Source organism: Macrosteles quadrilineatus, unplaced genomic scaffold (assembly GCF_028750875.1).
Source record: "Macrosteles quadrilineatus isolate MER2022 unplaced genomic scaffold, UCM_ALF_1.0 Scaffold_7__1_contigs__length_78375512, whole genome shotgun sequence".
NCBI lineage: Eukaryota > Metazoa > Arthropoda > Insecta > Hemiptera > Cicadellidae > Macrosteles > Macrosteles quadrilineatus.
This window is the reverse complement of record NW_026542600.1, coordinates 47639298-47658173: the sequence shown is the minus strand read 5'-3', so window position 1 is coordinate 47658173 and position 18876 is coordinate 47639298. Positions and strand designations below refer to the sequence as shown.

The 18876-nt window shown below is 37.4% G+C and overlaps 1 protein-coding gene across 3 annotated transcripts in view; it reads right to left on the bottom strand.

Moving 5' to 3' along the window:
- The window catches only part of LOC128998337 (protein roadkill-like), an 89256-nt gene that overhangs the window by 18305 nt on the left and 52075 nt on the right, over positions 1–18876 (bottom strand). For all 3 annotated transcript variants that reach the window (XM_054424440.1, XM_054424439.1, XM_054424441.1), the window contains one exon: positions 7562–7709. In XM_054424440.1, coding sequence (XP_054280415.1) covers positions 7562–7709 — 148 coding nt within the window. The remainder of the gene's footprint in view (positions 1–7561; positions 7710–18876) is intronic.

The following is an 18876-nucleotide window of genomic DNA, read 5'->3' as shown; positions in this document are numbered from 1 at the left end:
TCAAAGTGTGGTCAGGACGTGATCTTTGCAGGGCGACTGCGTCGCGCCACAAAATGTTTATTAGTGCGACTTTTCGCTAACGCACGCGCAGTGGGACCTGCCTTATCGCCCGCCAGTAGCGTATGACTCATACAACGCCGGTGCACAATCTCCTAACTTTAATCATTGATTGTTACAACGTTTGATATCACTTGTTTTTTATTGATAAATAGAATGAATATTTACAAAATTTGCAATAAATAGAGTCGAAACAACGGGGTTTGGAGTTAAAAATTCTGTACAGTTCAGTATGATGCACAACGTATGAACTATTGTATATAGCAAGGTCAATTATGTATAATGCAATTATTAATATTAATATTTAACAATTTATCAAACCACGAATACGATTGTTCGTCTTTCAGCAAACCCTATGGTTAAACTTTCACACAACGTTATGCTGTTATGATTAAATTGGAGGAGGGGGGTTTTATTGTTAAACATTGTTTAATAGAATCGGATTTTCCCAGTTTTCGCTTCTGAAACCTGCCATTCAGTGGTCATCGCGAAGAATGAAGATAAATAAAACGTATCATAAGAAATTCTAAGTTCGGTTTCCAGCAATTTTTCGACTAATCTTTTTCGGTTTATTTATAAGCTGGCTTTTTTAAAGTTAGATTTGTTGGCTAAGTTGAAGATTGTTTAGCGTGGCATATGCTTTTGGTGATGTTACAGAGACAGGCATTCAGGTTTTCTACACACGTACTGTAAGGAAACATAGGTAAACATGTAGAAACATAACCAAACATTTTATGAGGTTTGCAAAATTAGGACCTAACTAATTCCAATATGTCCAATAAATGCCAAACTTTTGATTTATTTCGTCCACATGGTAAAATACGTGCTCAGGAACCTACGCAGCGTCGAAATTCCATACTGTATTTATGTCTTATACATGCTATTGGAGGTACAGTGAGCTATATGAGCTATGATCTATCGAGACAAGGAAAGGTGAGCTAAACGTTTCCATTCTTCAAAATGGGTAGCCGGCTGACAACGAACTGCACTCACGGTCAAAGGAATTTACAAGGGTTGGAAGGGTAGCCCGCCTAAGCCATATGGAACTGCACTCACGGTCAAAAATCGGTCTTTCACGGCTGAACGCTTCGCTAGCCCCTTAGTCATCTGTTTATTCCGTCCTCTGTCTTACTTTATCCAATACTTTATTTAATACACGTTTTAGTGTCTGTCCCAATAAATACAACAATAACTAACCTAACCTAACCTAACCTAACCTTTACAAAAGAAGCTTCGTTATAATAAGAATATAGCCTATCATGTTATCGTAAATACTATGCTAGAATTTTCTGTACACATGTGTATTTTTTACAATGTCAGTAGTAAGTTTATTTTTTGACGTTTAGATTAATTTAATCAAAACTTTTCAATATATTTCAACTAATTTAATAAGTTTTAATCAATTCAATCATGCTGTTGCAAAATATCACATAGGCTAATTAAAAACTGATCGTGACTGCAGTTCCGGTACCCCCAGAAAGGCTCAAAGTGACCGTGAGTGCAGTTCCGTAGTTGGATTAGGACCAGGGACTGACCGTGAGTGCAGTTCCAGCCCTCCCGGGTAGCCAGTCCAGTCCAGACATTATGTGTGCATTTCCGCTGGCTGAACGCCCTGGAGCACGTAGCCGGCGCCGGCGGCGACATCATAAACTGTTGTGGGAGTATTGTACGTTCCTTTTTTAGTTGGTAAACTAAGATTACAAGCAGATACTGTATGTGATAACCTCTTACGTCTCATAGACGTATATTTACTACAGAGGCCAGGTGTGGACATAAGTGGTGCAGAGAAGGGACGGATCATTGAGAGGCCAAGGTCAGGAGATAATGATAACCTCTTATGTCTCATAAACGTAAATTTACTACAGAGGCCAGGTGTAGACATAAGTGGTGCAAAGAAGGGACGGATCAATGAGAGGCCAAGGTCAGCAGATAAGTGATAACCACTTACGTCTCACAGATATTTACTACAGATGCCAGGTGAAGACATAAGTGGTGCAGAGAAGGGACGGATCAATGAGAGGCCAAGGTCAGGAGATAATGATAACCTCTTATGTCTCATAAACGTAAATTTACTACAGAGGCCAGGTGTAGACATAAGTGTGGCTAAGAAGGGGCGAATCAATGGGAGGCCAAGGTCAGCATATACTGTATGTGATAACCTCTTACGTCTCAGAGACGTATATTTACTACAGAGGCCAGGTGTAGACATAAGTGGTGCAGAGAAGGAACGGATCAATGAGAGGCCAAGGTCAGCAGATAAATGATAACTTCTTATGTCTCATAGACGTATATTTACTACAGAGGCCAGGTGTAGACATAAGTGGTGCAGAGAAGGGACGGATCAATGAGAGGCCAAGGTCAGCAGATAAGTGATAACCTCTTATGTCTCTTAGACGTATATTGACTAAGAGGCCAGGTGTAGATATGAGTGGTGCAGAGAAGGGACGGAACAATGCGAGGCCAAGGACAGCAGATAAGTGATAACCTCTTATGTCTCTAAGACGTATATTGACTAAGAAGCCAGGTGTAGACATAAGTGGCGCAGAGAAGGGACGGAACAATGAGAGGACAAGGACAGCAGATAAATGATAATCTCTTATGTATCATAGACGTATATTTACTACAGAGGCCAGGTGTAGACATAAGTGGTGCAGAGAAGGGACGGATCAATGAGAGGCCAAGGACAGCAGATAAGTGATAACCTCTTATGTCTCTTAGACGTATATTGACTAAGAGGCCAGGTGTAGATATGAGTGGTGCAGAGAAGGGTCGGATCAATGAGAGGCCAAGGTCAGCAGATAAGTGATAACCTCTTATGTCTCTTAGACGTATATTGACTAAGAGGCCAGGTGTAGACATAAGTGGTGCAGAGAAGGGACGGAACAATGAGAGGCCAAGGACAGCAGATAAATGATAATCTCTTATGTATCATAGACGTATATTTACTACAGAGGCCAGGTGTAGACATAAGTGGTGCAGAGAAGGGACGGATCAATGAGAGGCCAAGGTCAGCAGATAAATGATAATCTCTTATGTATCATAGACGTATATTTACTACAGAGGCCAGGTGTAGACATAAGTGGCGCAGAGAAGGGACGGATCAATGAGAGGCCAAGGACAGCAGATAAGTGATAACCTCTTATGTCTCTTAGACGTATATTTACTACAGAGGCCAGGTGTAGACATAAGTGGTGCAGAGAAGGGACGGAACAATGAGAGGCCAAGGACAGCAGATAAATGATAATCTCTTGTGTATCATAGACGTATATTTACTACAGAGGCCAGGTGTAGACATAAGTGGTGCAGAGAAGGGACGGATCAATGAGAGGCCAAGGTCAGCAGATAAATGATAATCTCTTATGTATCACAGACGTATATTGACTAAGAGGCCAGGTGTAGACATAAGTGGTGCAGAGAAGGGACGGATCAATGAGAGGCCAAGGACAGCAGATAAGTGATAACCTCTTATGTCTCTTAGACGTATATTGACTAAGAAGCCAGGTGTAGACATAAGTGGTGCAGAGAAGGGACGGATCAATGAGAGGCCATGGTCAGCAGATAAGTGATAACCTCTTATGTCTCTTAGACGTATATTGATTTGAGGCCAGGTGTAGATATGAGTGGTGTAGAGAAGGGGCGGATCAAGGGAGTTATTGTACATCGATGGGATCAATGAGAGGCATGATGGGATGAAGGTCAGCAGATAAGTGATGACCTCTTATGTCTCATAGACGTATACAGTATTTACTATAGAGGCCAGGTGTAGACATGAGTGAGACAGAGAACGGACGAATGTATTAAACTCATCTCAGTCAATATAAAACAACGTTGTCGTTTACCGTCATTTTTTAACGTCAGTTACGATACCTATAAATATATTAACTACAAACCACAAATAGCACAACCATTGACTATTTATAAGCTCAAAAGCTCTGTATATTAACAGTGAACGTTACAATGTTTGACCTGGCGGCGGGAGATGATCACAAGAAGGAGAGGGGATGTATCGGATACTGGATGCATCCGACACCCGACCTCGAGATGACCTTGCCTCGTGCGTCACTGTCAGGTGAGCTGGAAATGCTGGGATGAACCTTACGGATTATCCGAAGGACAAACGATAGTACTCAAACCTAATAAAGAAATTTACCAATGATTTCATATAACCAATATTGTAATTCACGAATTCTACACCTGCCCTCTGACAGGAGTGAGTATTTAGACAGAGGTTATAACTTATCTTCTAACCTTGGCCTCCCATTCATCCACCCCTTCTTTGCCTCAATCATGCCTCTGGCTTTTGTAGTGACGATTGCTTAGTCAATGAATTTATGGCTATTAATGAAACCCCCTCAAATTGTGAGTAACGCAAATTTGATCCAACAAATTCAACAACATATTTTCTGTTTATGACTGGCCAGCAACCCTCAAACTGTACGTAATCCATCTAATTTACAGCATCAAACATTGAACAATATCTGCTCTGTGTGACGTGTTCATTTTCCGGGTTGCACCTAGCAAATGGGGCGAGATGAAATGGAATGCCCCCTAAAATAACCGGCGGCGGCGGCGGCGGCATGTCAACGACCTACAGCGTACAGCTACTCCAAGAGCGTGCCTCCGTGCCACACCGGACCGGCTGAGTGCTAAGCTCTGCTCTGATGGAACATGTAAATTCCAAGGTCTTTGACACAAGGCGCGCCGCGCCGCTACGAGTCCACCTACAATAACAAAGCCGCATACAACTTCCGAGAAAAATGAAATCTCTACCGGCACGAATATGAGCCGATGTCCCTCGACAAAATTTTAATATTAGATTTGGGTTCCACTGGTGGAGCAAATTCCATATTTTGCATCCCTTTGGATATATATTTTCTTAGTTAATTTTAATGGGGGACGAGTTTTGCTCAGGGTAACGTCGTAAACATATGGTAAGAATAAGAAAATGACACTTCAATATCCTTAACAAAAAAAAAAATTTTAATCCTTACGCGATTTAGTCAATTAATAGATTCACTCAAATAGTTTGAAACGTGATTATTGATTTACATGTATGTTACTACATATCTGGACGCGCGTGGACCCCATACCGCGTAATGGGTTTGTTGACGCTTGTATGTTACAAAACCTTCCGATACATCAATTGATTGACTGGATAATCACTTGCGCGTGGATGAATAATGCGTACAAGAGAGAAAATATCAAGTAAGTTACGTTGTAAAATAGTTCGAGAGATCAAATGCTACCACAGTGGCATCTCGATACTCCGAACTTAGAATGAGGATAATGTTTAAGGAAAACTAACGAAGGACTAGTTTAGTATGTTATCTTTGCGGAAATGACTATTCATTCATCCTGAGTCTAAAATGACATGAAACCGATTTTATGTAGAGACTAGGATATATTTTTCAGGGTTTTTTCCAACGATGTTAGTTTAGTCCTCGATAAGAAGGTCCAATAATAGCATAGGTTATCGCCCCCTAGTATTACATGAAAGTACAGTATGTAATTTTAGACCTCGTATGTAGAAATCTTCAACTACTATAATAAAAATATGTGATTTTTTTGCTAGTAAAATCAAAAGGTTTCCTTTTTTCTTTTTTGCCAACATTAACAATTATTTTTCGTGAGCAGATAGTAGACGTAATATAGTAAAAACGTTACCCCTAAAAGACATCGATGAGAAATAACATTATCGAATTAAATTAAATTAAAACCAATCTTCGTTAAGAAAAACTTAGGACCTCGTGGTGGACTTTTAAGTTAATCTGAGGTATTTTAGATATGGGTTACAGTCAAATCAACTAATTGGTAGTAAATTAAATAACAAATACAATACTAAAACCAACCACGGTACAGCTCGCCCCTAAAATTCACGATTTCGAGTATCGATATGTTATGATGAAGACTATCAGAAGTAAGGAAGCAAGGTCGAAGCTCTTACGCGAAGATTTTAAACCTAGACAACCAGATTCTCCTTAGCTTTTCTTTCAGTGTTACATTTGATTTCCTCGCCGAGGAGCTCGGATGTATGACCCTGTAGTGAGGTTGTTGACCGTCCAGAGCGGTGACGGCAACGGTACTACGACTGCGACAAAGAAGGCAAACCTAGGAAACCCTTAGGAATTTGCATTTATCCAAAGATAACATTTATCCACGATAGAAACTTGTCTAGAGGTGTATGATTTTATGCACCTAAAGATAATGATCACTTAGGAACCCTCTAGGGGTTTGTACTTTTGGAAGAGCAAAATAACCTTTTTCGAAAGAGTTGTTGTGGGAAAGCATATTTTCACGAATTCTACAAAATTGGTATATTGCGATCTGGTTTAGGTGAAATTTCATGGCATGATTATTATATATATGGCGATTTAGATGTAAATGGAAAACAAGATTCATTTCTGGAACTTGACAATATACTTTAATTGCCACTTCCAAAGTCACGATTTTTGGTACGAATGATATGTTTACAGGCGAGGCGCAGCAACATCCGAAAAATGAGTAAGGATCCAAAAGACACTGTGCAAGATGACATGACTTAAAGACTTTAAAGGTGCAGTAAAGTGACTTTTCAGTCCATAATCCATCTCTGGGGGTGTAATAAAAGTCGTTACAGTATCGACAAAATCCGGACCACTAAGCTCAATTAATGTATTCCCACTTTTAGTACAATAAAAATCTGTTTTGACCAAAAATAAATAGTACAAGCAAGCAAAAAAGGAATCTGATACAGATGTTGGGCGTATCTTCCTTTTGAACTTACTAAAAGGCCCCTAAAATTGAAGCTGTGCTACGGCCGCCATCTTTGTATTTTTCACCATAGCTGCTTTATTATAAGACAATGTAGGCCTACTGCAAAACGCTTTATGTAAAAAATGTAGTCCATTTAAAAATACACCCATTTTTGATTAATTAAAAACGTAATACAGTATACTAAATCGTAAATAACTAAAAAATCGTTGGGTTTAGAGAAAATTGATAATAATTAAAATGTGTATTTTTAAATGGGCTAAATTATTTACATAATGTTTTGCTGTATCTCTAATAATAAAGCATCTATAGCATAAAATACAGAAATTAGCCGCCATTTTCCAAGATGGCGGCCGTAGCACAGATTCAATTTATGGGACTAGTATGTTCAAATGGAAGATATACCCAACATCAGTACCAAATTCCTTGCTTGTACTATTTTTTAGGTTTATTAAATTGTTAGCTTGTTTTTACTGCATTGCTTCTACGCATTTCGTCTTGCTGCAAGAGTAGTTGATTTTATAAACTTAATTCAAAAAGTCAGATTATTTTGGCATGCAGCTTTTAAACCACAAAATCCTAACCTCAATGTTGTAGGTACATTTTGTTGGACACAATAATGTTTTTTTTTAATTCCGAAAATTTGGACAAAATATAGTATGCAATTCGTGATTAGTTCTTATTTTATTTTTTTTATTTACACACGTGACTTTTTGTTTAAACAGTATCACTTTGCTCACTAGTTGTACGTTACCTGAGTGTAACACCAGTTCTCGGCGACGGGGGTGTTGACTTCTTGGGGCGGGGGGCTCGGAACCCTGGAGACAGCCATACTGCTGGACCCTGGGTGGTTGGTAGATACTCGACCAGCCTGCGGCGAGCAGTCACTCACCACCGGCAGTCTGTAACACAAACACAACCATCATTCAGTACTAGAGTGAAATGGAACCGAATTGATTACAAGAAAATATCTCATACACGTGGTTTTTGACAACATAGTTGAATTCGAACCGCGGACTCTATAGTGCTTTAATTGTTGCCAATGGTATACTGTACTAGTGGGGACAATACCAACCTAACCCAAACTAATGTCGCCTGAGTTTTCGGGTGGCCCCTAAAAAGATTCTGGGTAAACTCAACAACATTCGTAACACCTTTGAGAACCTCCCCTCCACCAATAAAAAAAGCTGAATGGTGGATTTTACTTGGATACTATATTACTTCTATCAAACGAAAGTTTACGTCAGTATAAATATTTTCGCTGTGGGTTTCTTTAAAGATGTAAGGTGGTTTATAATTATAGACAAATGTGATAAAATTGTGATGCTACTTTGGTACTTTGGTGATAAACTGACCACACCTAATAATTAAAACCTAACATAACCTAAGGGTGGACTATGTTTTAGGTTAGGTTAGGAAGATTTTGTTATTTAAGCTTATTAAAATCGTATTTGGAAGTCGATTCCAAATACGTAACACACGTAAACACACGTAGGTTTGGTGGGTTCGGTATAACACCAAAGTACCAATGTGATGATTAAAAACAACCCCTCTAATACCACTAATTTTGGAATCGGTTAAAAAAGTGTAAACCTCATTTTTTTTACTAACACTTGTCATCACTGTCTGAATTCATGTTGGATGATTACTTGTAAAAAAATAATAATGTTCATCACTAAAATTATAATTAATCCACGTAAAAACAATAGGACATTCCATATAAGAAACCACTTATGTTTTTAAATCACTGATAATCTAGTAAAACTCTCATCATCATTTCTTATAATTTATTAAATAGTTCATGATTGATGTCGAAACATACTTTACGTAAATCCCACTTTTAACATTAGCAGCCTATCACGGAGGAAAGGGGAGGGAAATGGAGGGAAATTGTTGCGGGAACGGTATCGACCGTATGTTGCCAGCCCTGCGCACCCCCTCCACTTGACCTTGCGATCAGCTGTTCAGAGTTTGTTTCAATGTCGGGCTTCGGGCCTTGACTGAAACAGCGTGGCATGGCGCCTCCAAGCTTATTAAAGTACAAAGTACCAAGCCACATACATTTTGTGAACGGTAATGAGTTTAGTCACTGCTGCTATTTGAGGTTCCCTACTTTTAGCTAATCTAACCAAGTTTCCTAATGTCCCAAATAACCATTTCTACAGTACAACCTCGAAAAAAAAGTCACTCGTGGTTGAATTCTTATCGAGTTTGCAATAACATGTAACTAAGGGTAATATAAAATCGAGGATGGACTATTTTTTGAAAATGACACTTGTAATCAAGGCTCACTTGTTATCGAGGGTGGTGTTATTCTTGTTATTGAGGTCCCGCTGTAGTTAGTAGATAATGACTCAATATAATATCTGGAAAAATATATTTTACTATAGATATTGGACTATATATTTACCAGATTTTGCTACATACTGTTGCCCTAATATATGGGAAACCTATCTTGATACAACAGTAAATATTTAAAAGCCTATTTCGTGGCGAAATTTTTAATGATTCCATATTATCGATTAATCCGAATTAATAAGCAGAACCGGGCGACATAACAGATTTTTGTGGCAATTTACAACTATCTTTTGAGCGATATGTTAACAGTTTGTCAAACAGAATCAACTGTACTGTAGTAACCGTGTTACGCTCTGCTTATCTTTTTATGGCAACTCATTTCGAGATTACTTGTTTAGCAGTAATTGGAGCCTTGAAAAGGAATCCGAATGTAGATCGGAACTTTATAGCTACTTTGTAGTAAGTAGCAAACATTTTAATTTGCATATACAGTATTACGATTACACGTTCAAACAACAGTAATTAATTCCTATTATGAGTCACATGACACATGGATAGAGTAGAAAAGAGTAGGTATGTATTACAAACTCTGTCTTCAGTTTTGAAGTCCAAAGGACCGTGATAGACGTTTAAAAGGGAAGTAACTTTCCTGGACCAAACCCAACTATGGACATTGATCTTTCAAAACGTCTTGAGGACATTGTAGAACTGAAGAAATCTAAATTTGATATCGAAGGAACTAGCGTCGAAGGAAACAATTACGATAAACAACATACTATTGAGGAATAAATGTAAATGTTTACCCAGTAAGGGACATCAAACGAGCTATTTTATTTTTTACTGAGTATATCTGAAAAAGTCAGCGAACCAACAATTAACTGTGGACAAATGACACAAGTAAAGAGCACAATCTTGCGTGAGGACCCTATAGCCTACTGTAACTGTGAGAGTTATAGATGAAAGCTGCAGGGAGATTACACAAGAGAGGTGGGGGTGGAGGCAGGAAGAGAAGGTGAAGCTTTCATCCCGACTGTCCCATCTCCCTTCTACATTTATATAACATCATTGATTATCCTCTAGATCACCACGCACCTTCCTACAGCCACCACAATGGTTGGTAATGTACAAAAAAGGGGAATCCATACCATACCGGTACTAAAACGTAGAGGAAACGTAAGCAAGGTGAAAGTTTTATTTAGAAAGTCAGTAATTATTGGGAGCTGGTGTAGTGTGGGACTTCGGCCCCAAAGTCCCAGGTTCTAATACCGCCAAATCACCAACGGATTTTATCCAAGTGATAATGCCGCAATATAAAGTAATGTGAAAAACGATCCCGAGCTAGAGCTTATCGTCCAGACATAACCGTCTGTGATCAAAGAATTACTTGAATAGTGTCATACATCCTTCACCATCACACACATACATCGCTGGTTTTGCTAGTTATGTCCCGGTTTCCCGAACGGTGTCTTCAATACAGTATTTTACATACATTGTAAACACATATGAATAAATGCAGTAGATTGCGCAGCTTTGAGTGGATACAAAGAGCGCCTGCGCCTACTGACATGATGTAATCTGATAGTGATATGTCGATGGAAATGGAAGTGGTCAGAAGCCCTACGTGAGAATGTATAAACCAAAAACTCAACCTAAACTCTCATATTTTCAAGAACTCTTTTCTACAAATATGAAAATATTGGAAGTTTAAATCGCTTAAAACCATCCTAAAAAATGTAGACGAAATGTTTTTAATTTATTTCATCCTTTGTGTTTTATCACCATTGTCAATTTTCCATGAACTATCCAAGTCATTGCCTTGTTACCATTGTCAATCTTAGAGGCAATAGTATTGCAGAACTCACTAATTGAAAACGGGATCACTTACTGAAAGGCTTTTTGGCCAGGATTAATACACCTGTGTTTTGCTACAAAATCGATTCATTTGTTGCCAAAATTAAAACACGGAACATAGGTTGTTAATTGATAGCGCGTCTGGATCTATACTTAACCCAAGGGGTTGCAGCGAACTTACGATTTGGTGAGCACTGTTTTTGAGTTGTACATTTTGTGGTTTATGAATCGTTTATGAATATAAAAAAGAGTAAATTTTCATACTCGATTACTACATTCGTGGATACGTCCCCCAAAACACTTCCAGTAAACCGGACTCTAGGTCCCCCACTTCAGACTAGATTTTCCGACAGCTCGGAACACTAATTTCCAAAATTTGCAGGGACGTGCCAACCCGGGGTTCTTTGTGCGTTGGCCTTGACGGGAGCGAATGACCAAGGGTCAACGCACGAAGAGCTCCGTGGTCGTTCACCCGTCGACCCCTGATGAGTCGCCAAACTCTCCGCCACTTGGCTATCCCCGGGGTTTTGGATATAGAACCAGAGCAAGCCCTTACAAAATATTAATTTTTTGTAAGTCAAACCAGAATAGCCGTTCCACGGAGAGTTGTCACGGAACTAAGTGCATAAAAACCCGTAAAATCGAGAGGGCAAAATAAGATTGGGGGCCTTAAAGGTGAACCGAATTGAAAAGCAGACATGGCAAATCTAATTCTGTCCCACAAACGATATTATAATACTAGTTTGGATTTAATTTAACTGAAGCAATTACATGCACACTTTATCATTAATGAACTTTTTTTTATAATTTATAATTTTTTTTATAATCTATTTTTTTATAATAGAGTATCTAACACAACTTTGAATATTTAGGGGACTTGTTATTAAATGTTACATGTTTCTATTACTTTTTCTGAAACATCTTAATGTTTCATCCAGAGATCTTCACCTGATATTATGTAAGAAATCGAAGATGAAAATGTCTTGACATTTTGGGATTTTTTGAAATTACGGAACTGCAAGAGGATTAGGGAATGGTCAAACAATTTCTTAAAAACTTATTTTATTTTGGAGGCATTTGTTGTACAAGCTCAGTTCCAGCTATACTGGGGACAAGATTAATGTCAAGTACCATGTCTAAAAAAATTTACATAATAGTTGAAAATGTTCCAGGATCTAGAGTTGATTTTCTAAATCCTCGTCCTGTTTAAAGAGTGCCGACCAAAAATTATGCAACCGTACGTACTAAAAAGTCTCAAATGAAAGTATGACGCAAAAACGTGAAGGGCGAAGGGAGATGGAGGGGAGGACCGACTTTGAGACGAGGACGCGCTAAAATTGACAGATTTGCGCAATGTCAGATAAGTCTTCGAGGTCGTGTCGAACTTGTTGATTGTACTTAGTATATTTACAACATATGCCGTGTATATTGTACGACGTTACAGTGCATTATGCTTAGATTAGAGTACAACATATTCAGTATACATTGTATATTGTACATCGCATGCAGTAGGCCAGGGTACAGGGTATATTGTGCATCACATTAACTATACACAGAATATACTTCCAATGTAATGTAAATATTTGAAGCCAAGAAACGTGGTGCAATCGTTGATGGTTTACCAACTAATGACAATACTTTATGTTAAGTGATAAATCAATCAGCTATTTGCTATGATACTGCATGGATTTTAATCAATATTTAACCCAATACACTAGTCCCCCTGGTGAGATGGTCTTGATCTTCGTCTATTTTCTTGGCTGCAAATTTTTACATTACATGGGAAGTCTATTCTGTGTATAGGCAATGGTATAACAGTATATAGTGTATAATAGTACAACACATTCGGTATACACTGTGTATTTTACAACAGATGTAAACACAGATACAAAGCACAGTGTGGTGTACATTGTACAGAATGTATTTATGAAAAGTAAGAAAAAGTGCTGAGCTTACAGGGGACCTTGAAAGACTCGCGGGATCTGTGAAAGTGCAAGTTGCTATAACGGTTTGCGACCATCCTGCGACCGTTACAGACTGAAGTGCGGACTCCGTTCCTCACCGCCAACGCTCCAGTCCTAGCACAATACCAATCACCACCACTGACAAATCTGTCATGGTTTAGAGGGACAAACATATTTAATAACACGTGAATGTTGTTAGAATTACAGTTACAATATGAATAATTGAGGCGTTTCATAGTGGTATACGTACACTATATATGTATATAACTGTTTATACAGGGTGATTGAAACGTCTGGGTACGGCTTAATATTTTAAAATATAATGCAGATTGAGCTACAATACTTGGTACAAAGTTACAGGGCATAAAACTCTATTTTAACACATATTCAATGATCCAATAACTCTTCAGGGGGACGGCCCACAAGGAGTCGGAAGAAAATCTTAAATGGAAGCATAGGTCAATATGCACAACAAATTAAAGGTCTTTTTTAGTAGAATACAATGCCGCAAACCGCACTTCAAAAGGTTGATCCTGCGCAAAATGACAGTTGTTCAAAGATTCATTTAATTTACATTGCTATTATACGCTTACTCCTCAGGGAGCACAGCCCTAGGAATCGGAAGAAAATTGTTAACGTAAGCATAGGTCGATATGCACATCAAATTAAAGGTCTTCACTAGTAGATTACGATGCCGTAAATTCAAGCTCAAAAGAATGCCTGAGTAAAAAATGACAGTCGTTCAAAGATTCAAAATGGCGGATTCAAGAAATCTTTGAACATCTGCCATTTTGCGCAGAATCAACTTTTTGAAGTACGGTTTGCGGCATTGTATTCAACTAAAAAATACCTTTAATTTGATGTGCATATTGACCTATGCTTCCATTTAAGATTTTCTTCCGACTCCTTGTGGGCCGTCCCCCTGAAGAGTTATTGGATCATTGAATATGTGTTAAAATAGAGTTTTATGCCCTGTAACTTTGTACCAAGTATTGTAGCTCAATCTGCATTATATTTTAAAATATTAAGCCGTACCCAGACTTTTCAATCACCCTGTATACATGTCTATTGCGTATTTCCAATAAATAGACCAAACTAAGGTTAACCCAGGGTGTCCACAGAAAATTTGTCATTAATTTTCATGACTTTCCATGATCATTTACAATTGATTTCCATGACTCACGAACTTAAATCGAAAATTGAAATATAGCATACACACACGAATAATACTGCCCAGACAAGTTATTTCGCAGAAAATACTGAAATATGTATTAACAGATACCAATGGAGTACAATAGGTACAACAATGAACTAATACAGACTCAAAACTCATAAACTAATAATACAACTGTAATAAATTAAGTTGTCAAACATTTGTGAAAAATCCTGAAAAATGCTACAATAGTCGGGGTTAAGGCCGACTAGAGCATTGAATGGTCCCCTCAAATCCATCCATCATTGGGGATTTCCATGACTTTCCATGACTTTTTGCCTATTTCCATGACTATATCTGACTTTCCAGAATGTGGACACCCTATAACCGCATTTTGTACTGAAAACATTATTAACTTGTGAGCAATTTACAAATGATAAAATAACGAGTGTAAAGGCTTGAGGGCCGAAACTCGTCAGTGACGAAGTTTTTAGTTGGTGCAATTAAAAACGTCGTTAGTAAAAATAGTTTGGATTTGACTTATTAGAAACTGTTATGACACCGAGCGAGAGACGTTTTCGCACAAATAGATTCATCTCGATTTCAATCTCTTCTGATCTCTTTTGGCGAGGGTTTGGGTCCATTGAGGTTGAAGTATTCAGTACAAAACTTGTCCTGGGCCATCCATCATGAATGAATCCACAGTGAATACATGGGCATCACTTCACTTGCGAGAATAACTCAACAGACGGAAACAAAGAAAAGTAGGCGCAGCCTCCGTCACAAGGCTGTACACACTGTACAGAGCTACAGGCTGAGCTTTTAGCATCCCGAGGACTAACAGAAATATATTTCTTATGTGATTACCCGTGAATTTTTGTACTATATTTATACAGGGTGTCCTGGGACTCTCTGGTTTCCTGAGGGTTTGTTCCTTAAATCCAGACAAATACATTCCACAACATGGGCAAATAGTGCAAAGTTAGCCGTCTGCATGTGATTTCCCCAAGTTCTAAAGATTCATTGTAGCTACTATAGGAACCTGACATGGTTACAAAACAAGTAAACATGACTAGTACTGGTGATTTCGTAACCAGAAACGATTAAATGTAAATGAATATTTTCCGTTTCAATCAACAATCAAATCAACGGCTTATCAAAACACATCGACGATAGTGTTTACAATTATTTCGGAATAAGTGTGTAACTGAAAATGCATTGAAAGTTGGCCTCGGACCGCTCTCTGGACTCCAGTGTAAGTTTATTTCTGATCGCCCCAGAATAGTCCAAGGCTCGAAGCCCTCGGCATGGAAGACGACAAGTAGACAAATACGTTCTAAAAAATAACCCCGGTGAAGATAAAACTTGATCAACAGTATTGCGCCCCTTACGTCTCCTTATTGTTTAATTTCTTTAAACGATAAATCGAAACTGTTAAACTGTCTAACCCTAGCTAACGTGCTGACTTGGCGAACATAGATCAAACAAAAGTCTGTTCAACAATATAGTTCAGCAAAACTTTTCTTTTGTTCCCTAGTGTGTGATAGTATATAGTAACAATTGGACTTTTATATAAATCGGTGCAAAGATAAGCTACTAAAATACGTAAGACCAAGTGTGTTTAATATTAAAGATAAAAAACATCAATAATATAAATGCGCTAAAATAAAAGACACCCATAAACAGCAATCTACGTAAATAGGTTTATTCACCACGTGTATCGTTATAAAATCGTGGGTTATGGAAAACTTATGCAAATTTCCTAAGAGTTTTTCCTAATTCCACCCTCTTCTCTAGTACAATATTACCGTTCCGTTCACCCAGGCAGAACTAGAGATATAGAGATCAGGGGCTAGGGACTACAGAGCGCAACGGCGGATTTATCGAAACACGCTCGGAAAAGCGTGGGACTTTCGAAAGCGTGCTGTGCTGTCCCGTGAATGTAGAAATCGGGAACATTTTGAAATGAAAGGAGCCGTTTAGAAATCGGGAGCGGAGGGAAAGGGAAAGGCGTCCCAGTTTCACAAGAGGTGAAATCCCGTGAGGCTGCCCAAGCGTCTGCATGTTTGTGGCGCATTTCACCCTGCAACCCTGCGTAGAGGAACGGTCCAAACACATCATCATTGCAGTGATTGAAACATTCAACGGGGCTGATAGTAATGATTACAAAAATAACAACAGAAATCAATTGACAATAAATTGTGAATTTTAGCTTTATGTTCAAAATTACTGGTTGTTCTAAAAAAGGATTTTCATTATTTCATATTAGCTTCCTCGCCTGGAAAATTTAACTTCTATCTTGCTTAAAAGTCTCTAAGAAACCACACTAAAATAAACTCAAAACTATACTATGGTTTATAATACAATTGACAAATTTAAAATCACACCCAGAGCAAAAATAAAATATTTGATGTCAAGATATACAGAATTGAGAATATAGTTCGTGGACAAATTTAAGTTACATTATTTTCCTATTTCAATCTAGACAACACGAACCAATGGCAATCAATTATTAATAACGTCAGTTATTAATCGTTAGTTATTAATCGTCTTACAAAAATACACAATTCCCTTTACCTGAAATAAAATTAATGAATATTAATTTATAGTAAATGAATACAAATACTTCTTAATTAGACCAGCTACGTAATATCAAACATGTTTACAAGCTACGACCATTATCTCATGGACGGAAATATATTCAGCATTAGAAAGTAGATTGGGACGCACCAAAAATCGAGTCAGCGAAAGTAAAACCACTCTGTTCAATATTGCAAATACTAAGTATAAGAAAATATGCTGAAAAGCAGCAACGTATTCATAAAACATTTTTTTTTATACTTCTGTAATATCTTATGAAATATTGCAGTGAAAACCCATCAGGCAAATGTAAATTCGTCCCCGGCGGAGCGTATTTATAACTGTATATTTTAAAACATTATTGTGGACTCTAGTTTTCATCGAAGGTAGAAGGGTGTAGAAAACTGTTAGTGGGGTTGGGAGGGTTACATAAAAGTGCCTTGACCCAATTTCAATTCTGTCACCCCACAAACAACTCAAGGTTTACTGTTTGCTTCGTTACAATAACACGAGGTGAGGATTATGGGTATTTTTGGGTCAATAGGTCACAAGTAGTGTCTTACACATTGTTGTCAATACTTGAATTGTACCGACTAAGCATTACTACATTTGCCTTTCAATAGAATAACTTGTTACATACTTCAAAATTATCTATCATTAAAAATGTGGTACTTCGTTAAGTTTATTCGGCATATAAATAATATTTAACGCTATCACAATGTCACCCTATTAGTAATTGTTTAAACGATAACCCCCCAAACAAAATATAGTATATGAAATATTTGCAAAAATACTAAACACCCATGTTTAAAATACCCCAACCGCAGCAAACCTGCATAAGCACAGTTCCATTTACCTGGTTGGATTTTCACTAAATATACCCTTATTTTTCCCCTATTTAAACGACGTTAATCCTAATGAATAGTTAGGTTTGCTGCTACAGAGAATGTAATAAAGTGTGTGTGTATTGAAATGTAATTACTTAATATGAAATAAACATTGCTAAATTTTATCAAAATTTAAACAAGCAAACTAGAACAGTTTATTTACCTTTAAGAACAACATAGGAATTTTATATTTTCAATATATTTAACAAAATCCCTATAAACCAAATTGTGTGATATGAAAAAATTAGGGAGATGCACAACTTTCATCTTCATGGACAATCCAGAGCTCATCCAGAGCTACCACTTAGCACCTCGACCCCATGCATGTATGTATGTATGCCAAAGACTATCGAATTAGAAGTGAAAGTGGGTTACTGATAGACCCACTCCGCACTTGACATTGTTTTCTATCGACTGATAACCGCGGCAGCAAACCTGCATTCTCAGCGTGAACATAAGAGTTGTAGATCTCAATGTTTTTATATTTTAGGGGATCTGGGATTTCACGTTTTTACAAATTACTACAGTAAACCTACGTTTAAAAATGTGTGTAAGTAGATTTATTTACCACAATCACCATATATTCTTTAACATTGAAGATTTGACGTTTCTACAAATTAATTTACACGGGGCTTAACTGCACCTATTTTGGAGTTATTTTTTATGTTAAGATCAATTGTTTATGTTCAGTATAATTTGAATTTTGAAAGGAGACTGACAATGTACTCATTAATAGGTTATTTATTTGACTATTGGTACTATAGATCACATCTCTATACAGTATTTAAATGTTATAGGCCAGTTTATAATGGAATTGAGCGCAATTGAATTGAGTCGCCTACAGATTTCGCTTACGTAAATTGGTTTATACTGTACTACGATAACTTTTCAATCGAAGCGAACTAAAAGAAACTTAATGTAAACAGTAGCATTTTCTATGATATATACTGTAATATCATAGTCTGCTTTTGACTAGCGAAAAACGCTAATTTCCGTAATTATAAGCTTATTCTGTATTAAAATTGTACGTTAAAATTAATAAAAAAAAATAACACAAGGAGAAAATCGAATGTTGTTGTAGCTTTTCTGGAAGATACCCAGAACTGTAACATGCAAATAATACTAATAATAACTGAATAGTATCTAGAATATAACATTGTTTAAGAACAGATTAGTATATAAAAAGTACAAACTATTGTACAGTATTTGAAATCATTTAGCTAATTATACCGTATTGGTTTTTATTGTCTGCAAAAATCAATCTAAATTTTATTTTGATTGACTTCTTGGCCATCATCACGTGACAACAGTGGGAAGGCTTATAAAAGTTGATATT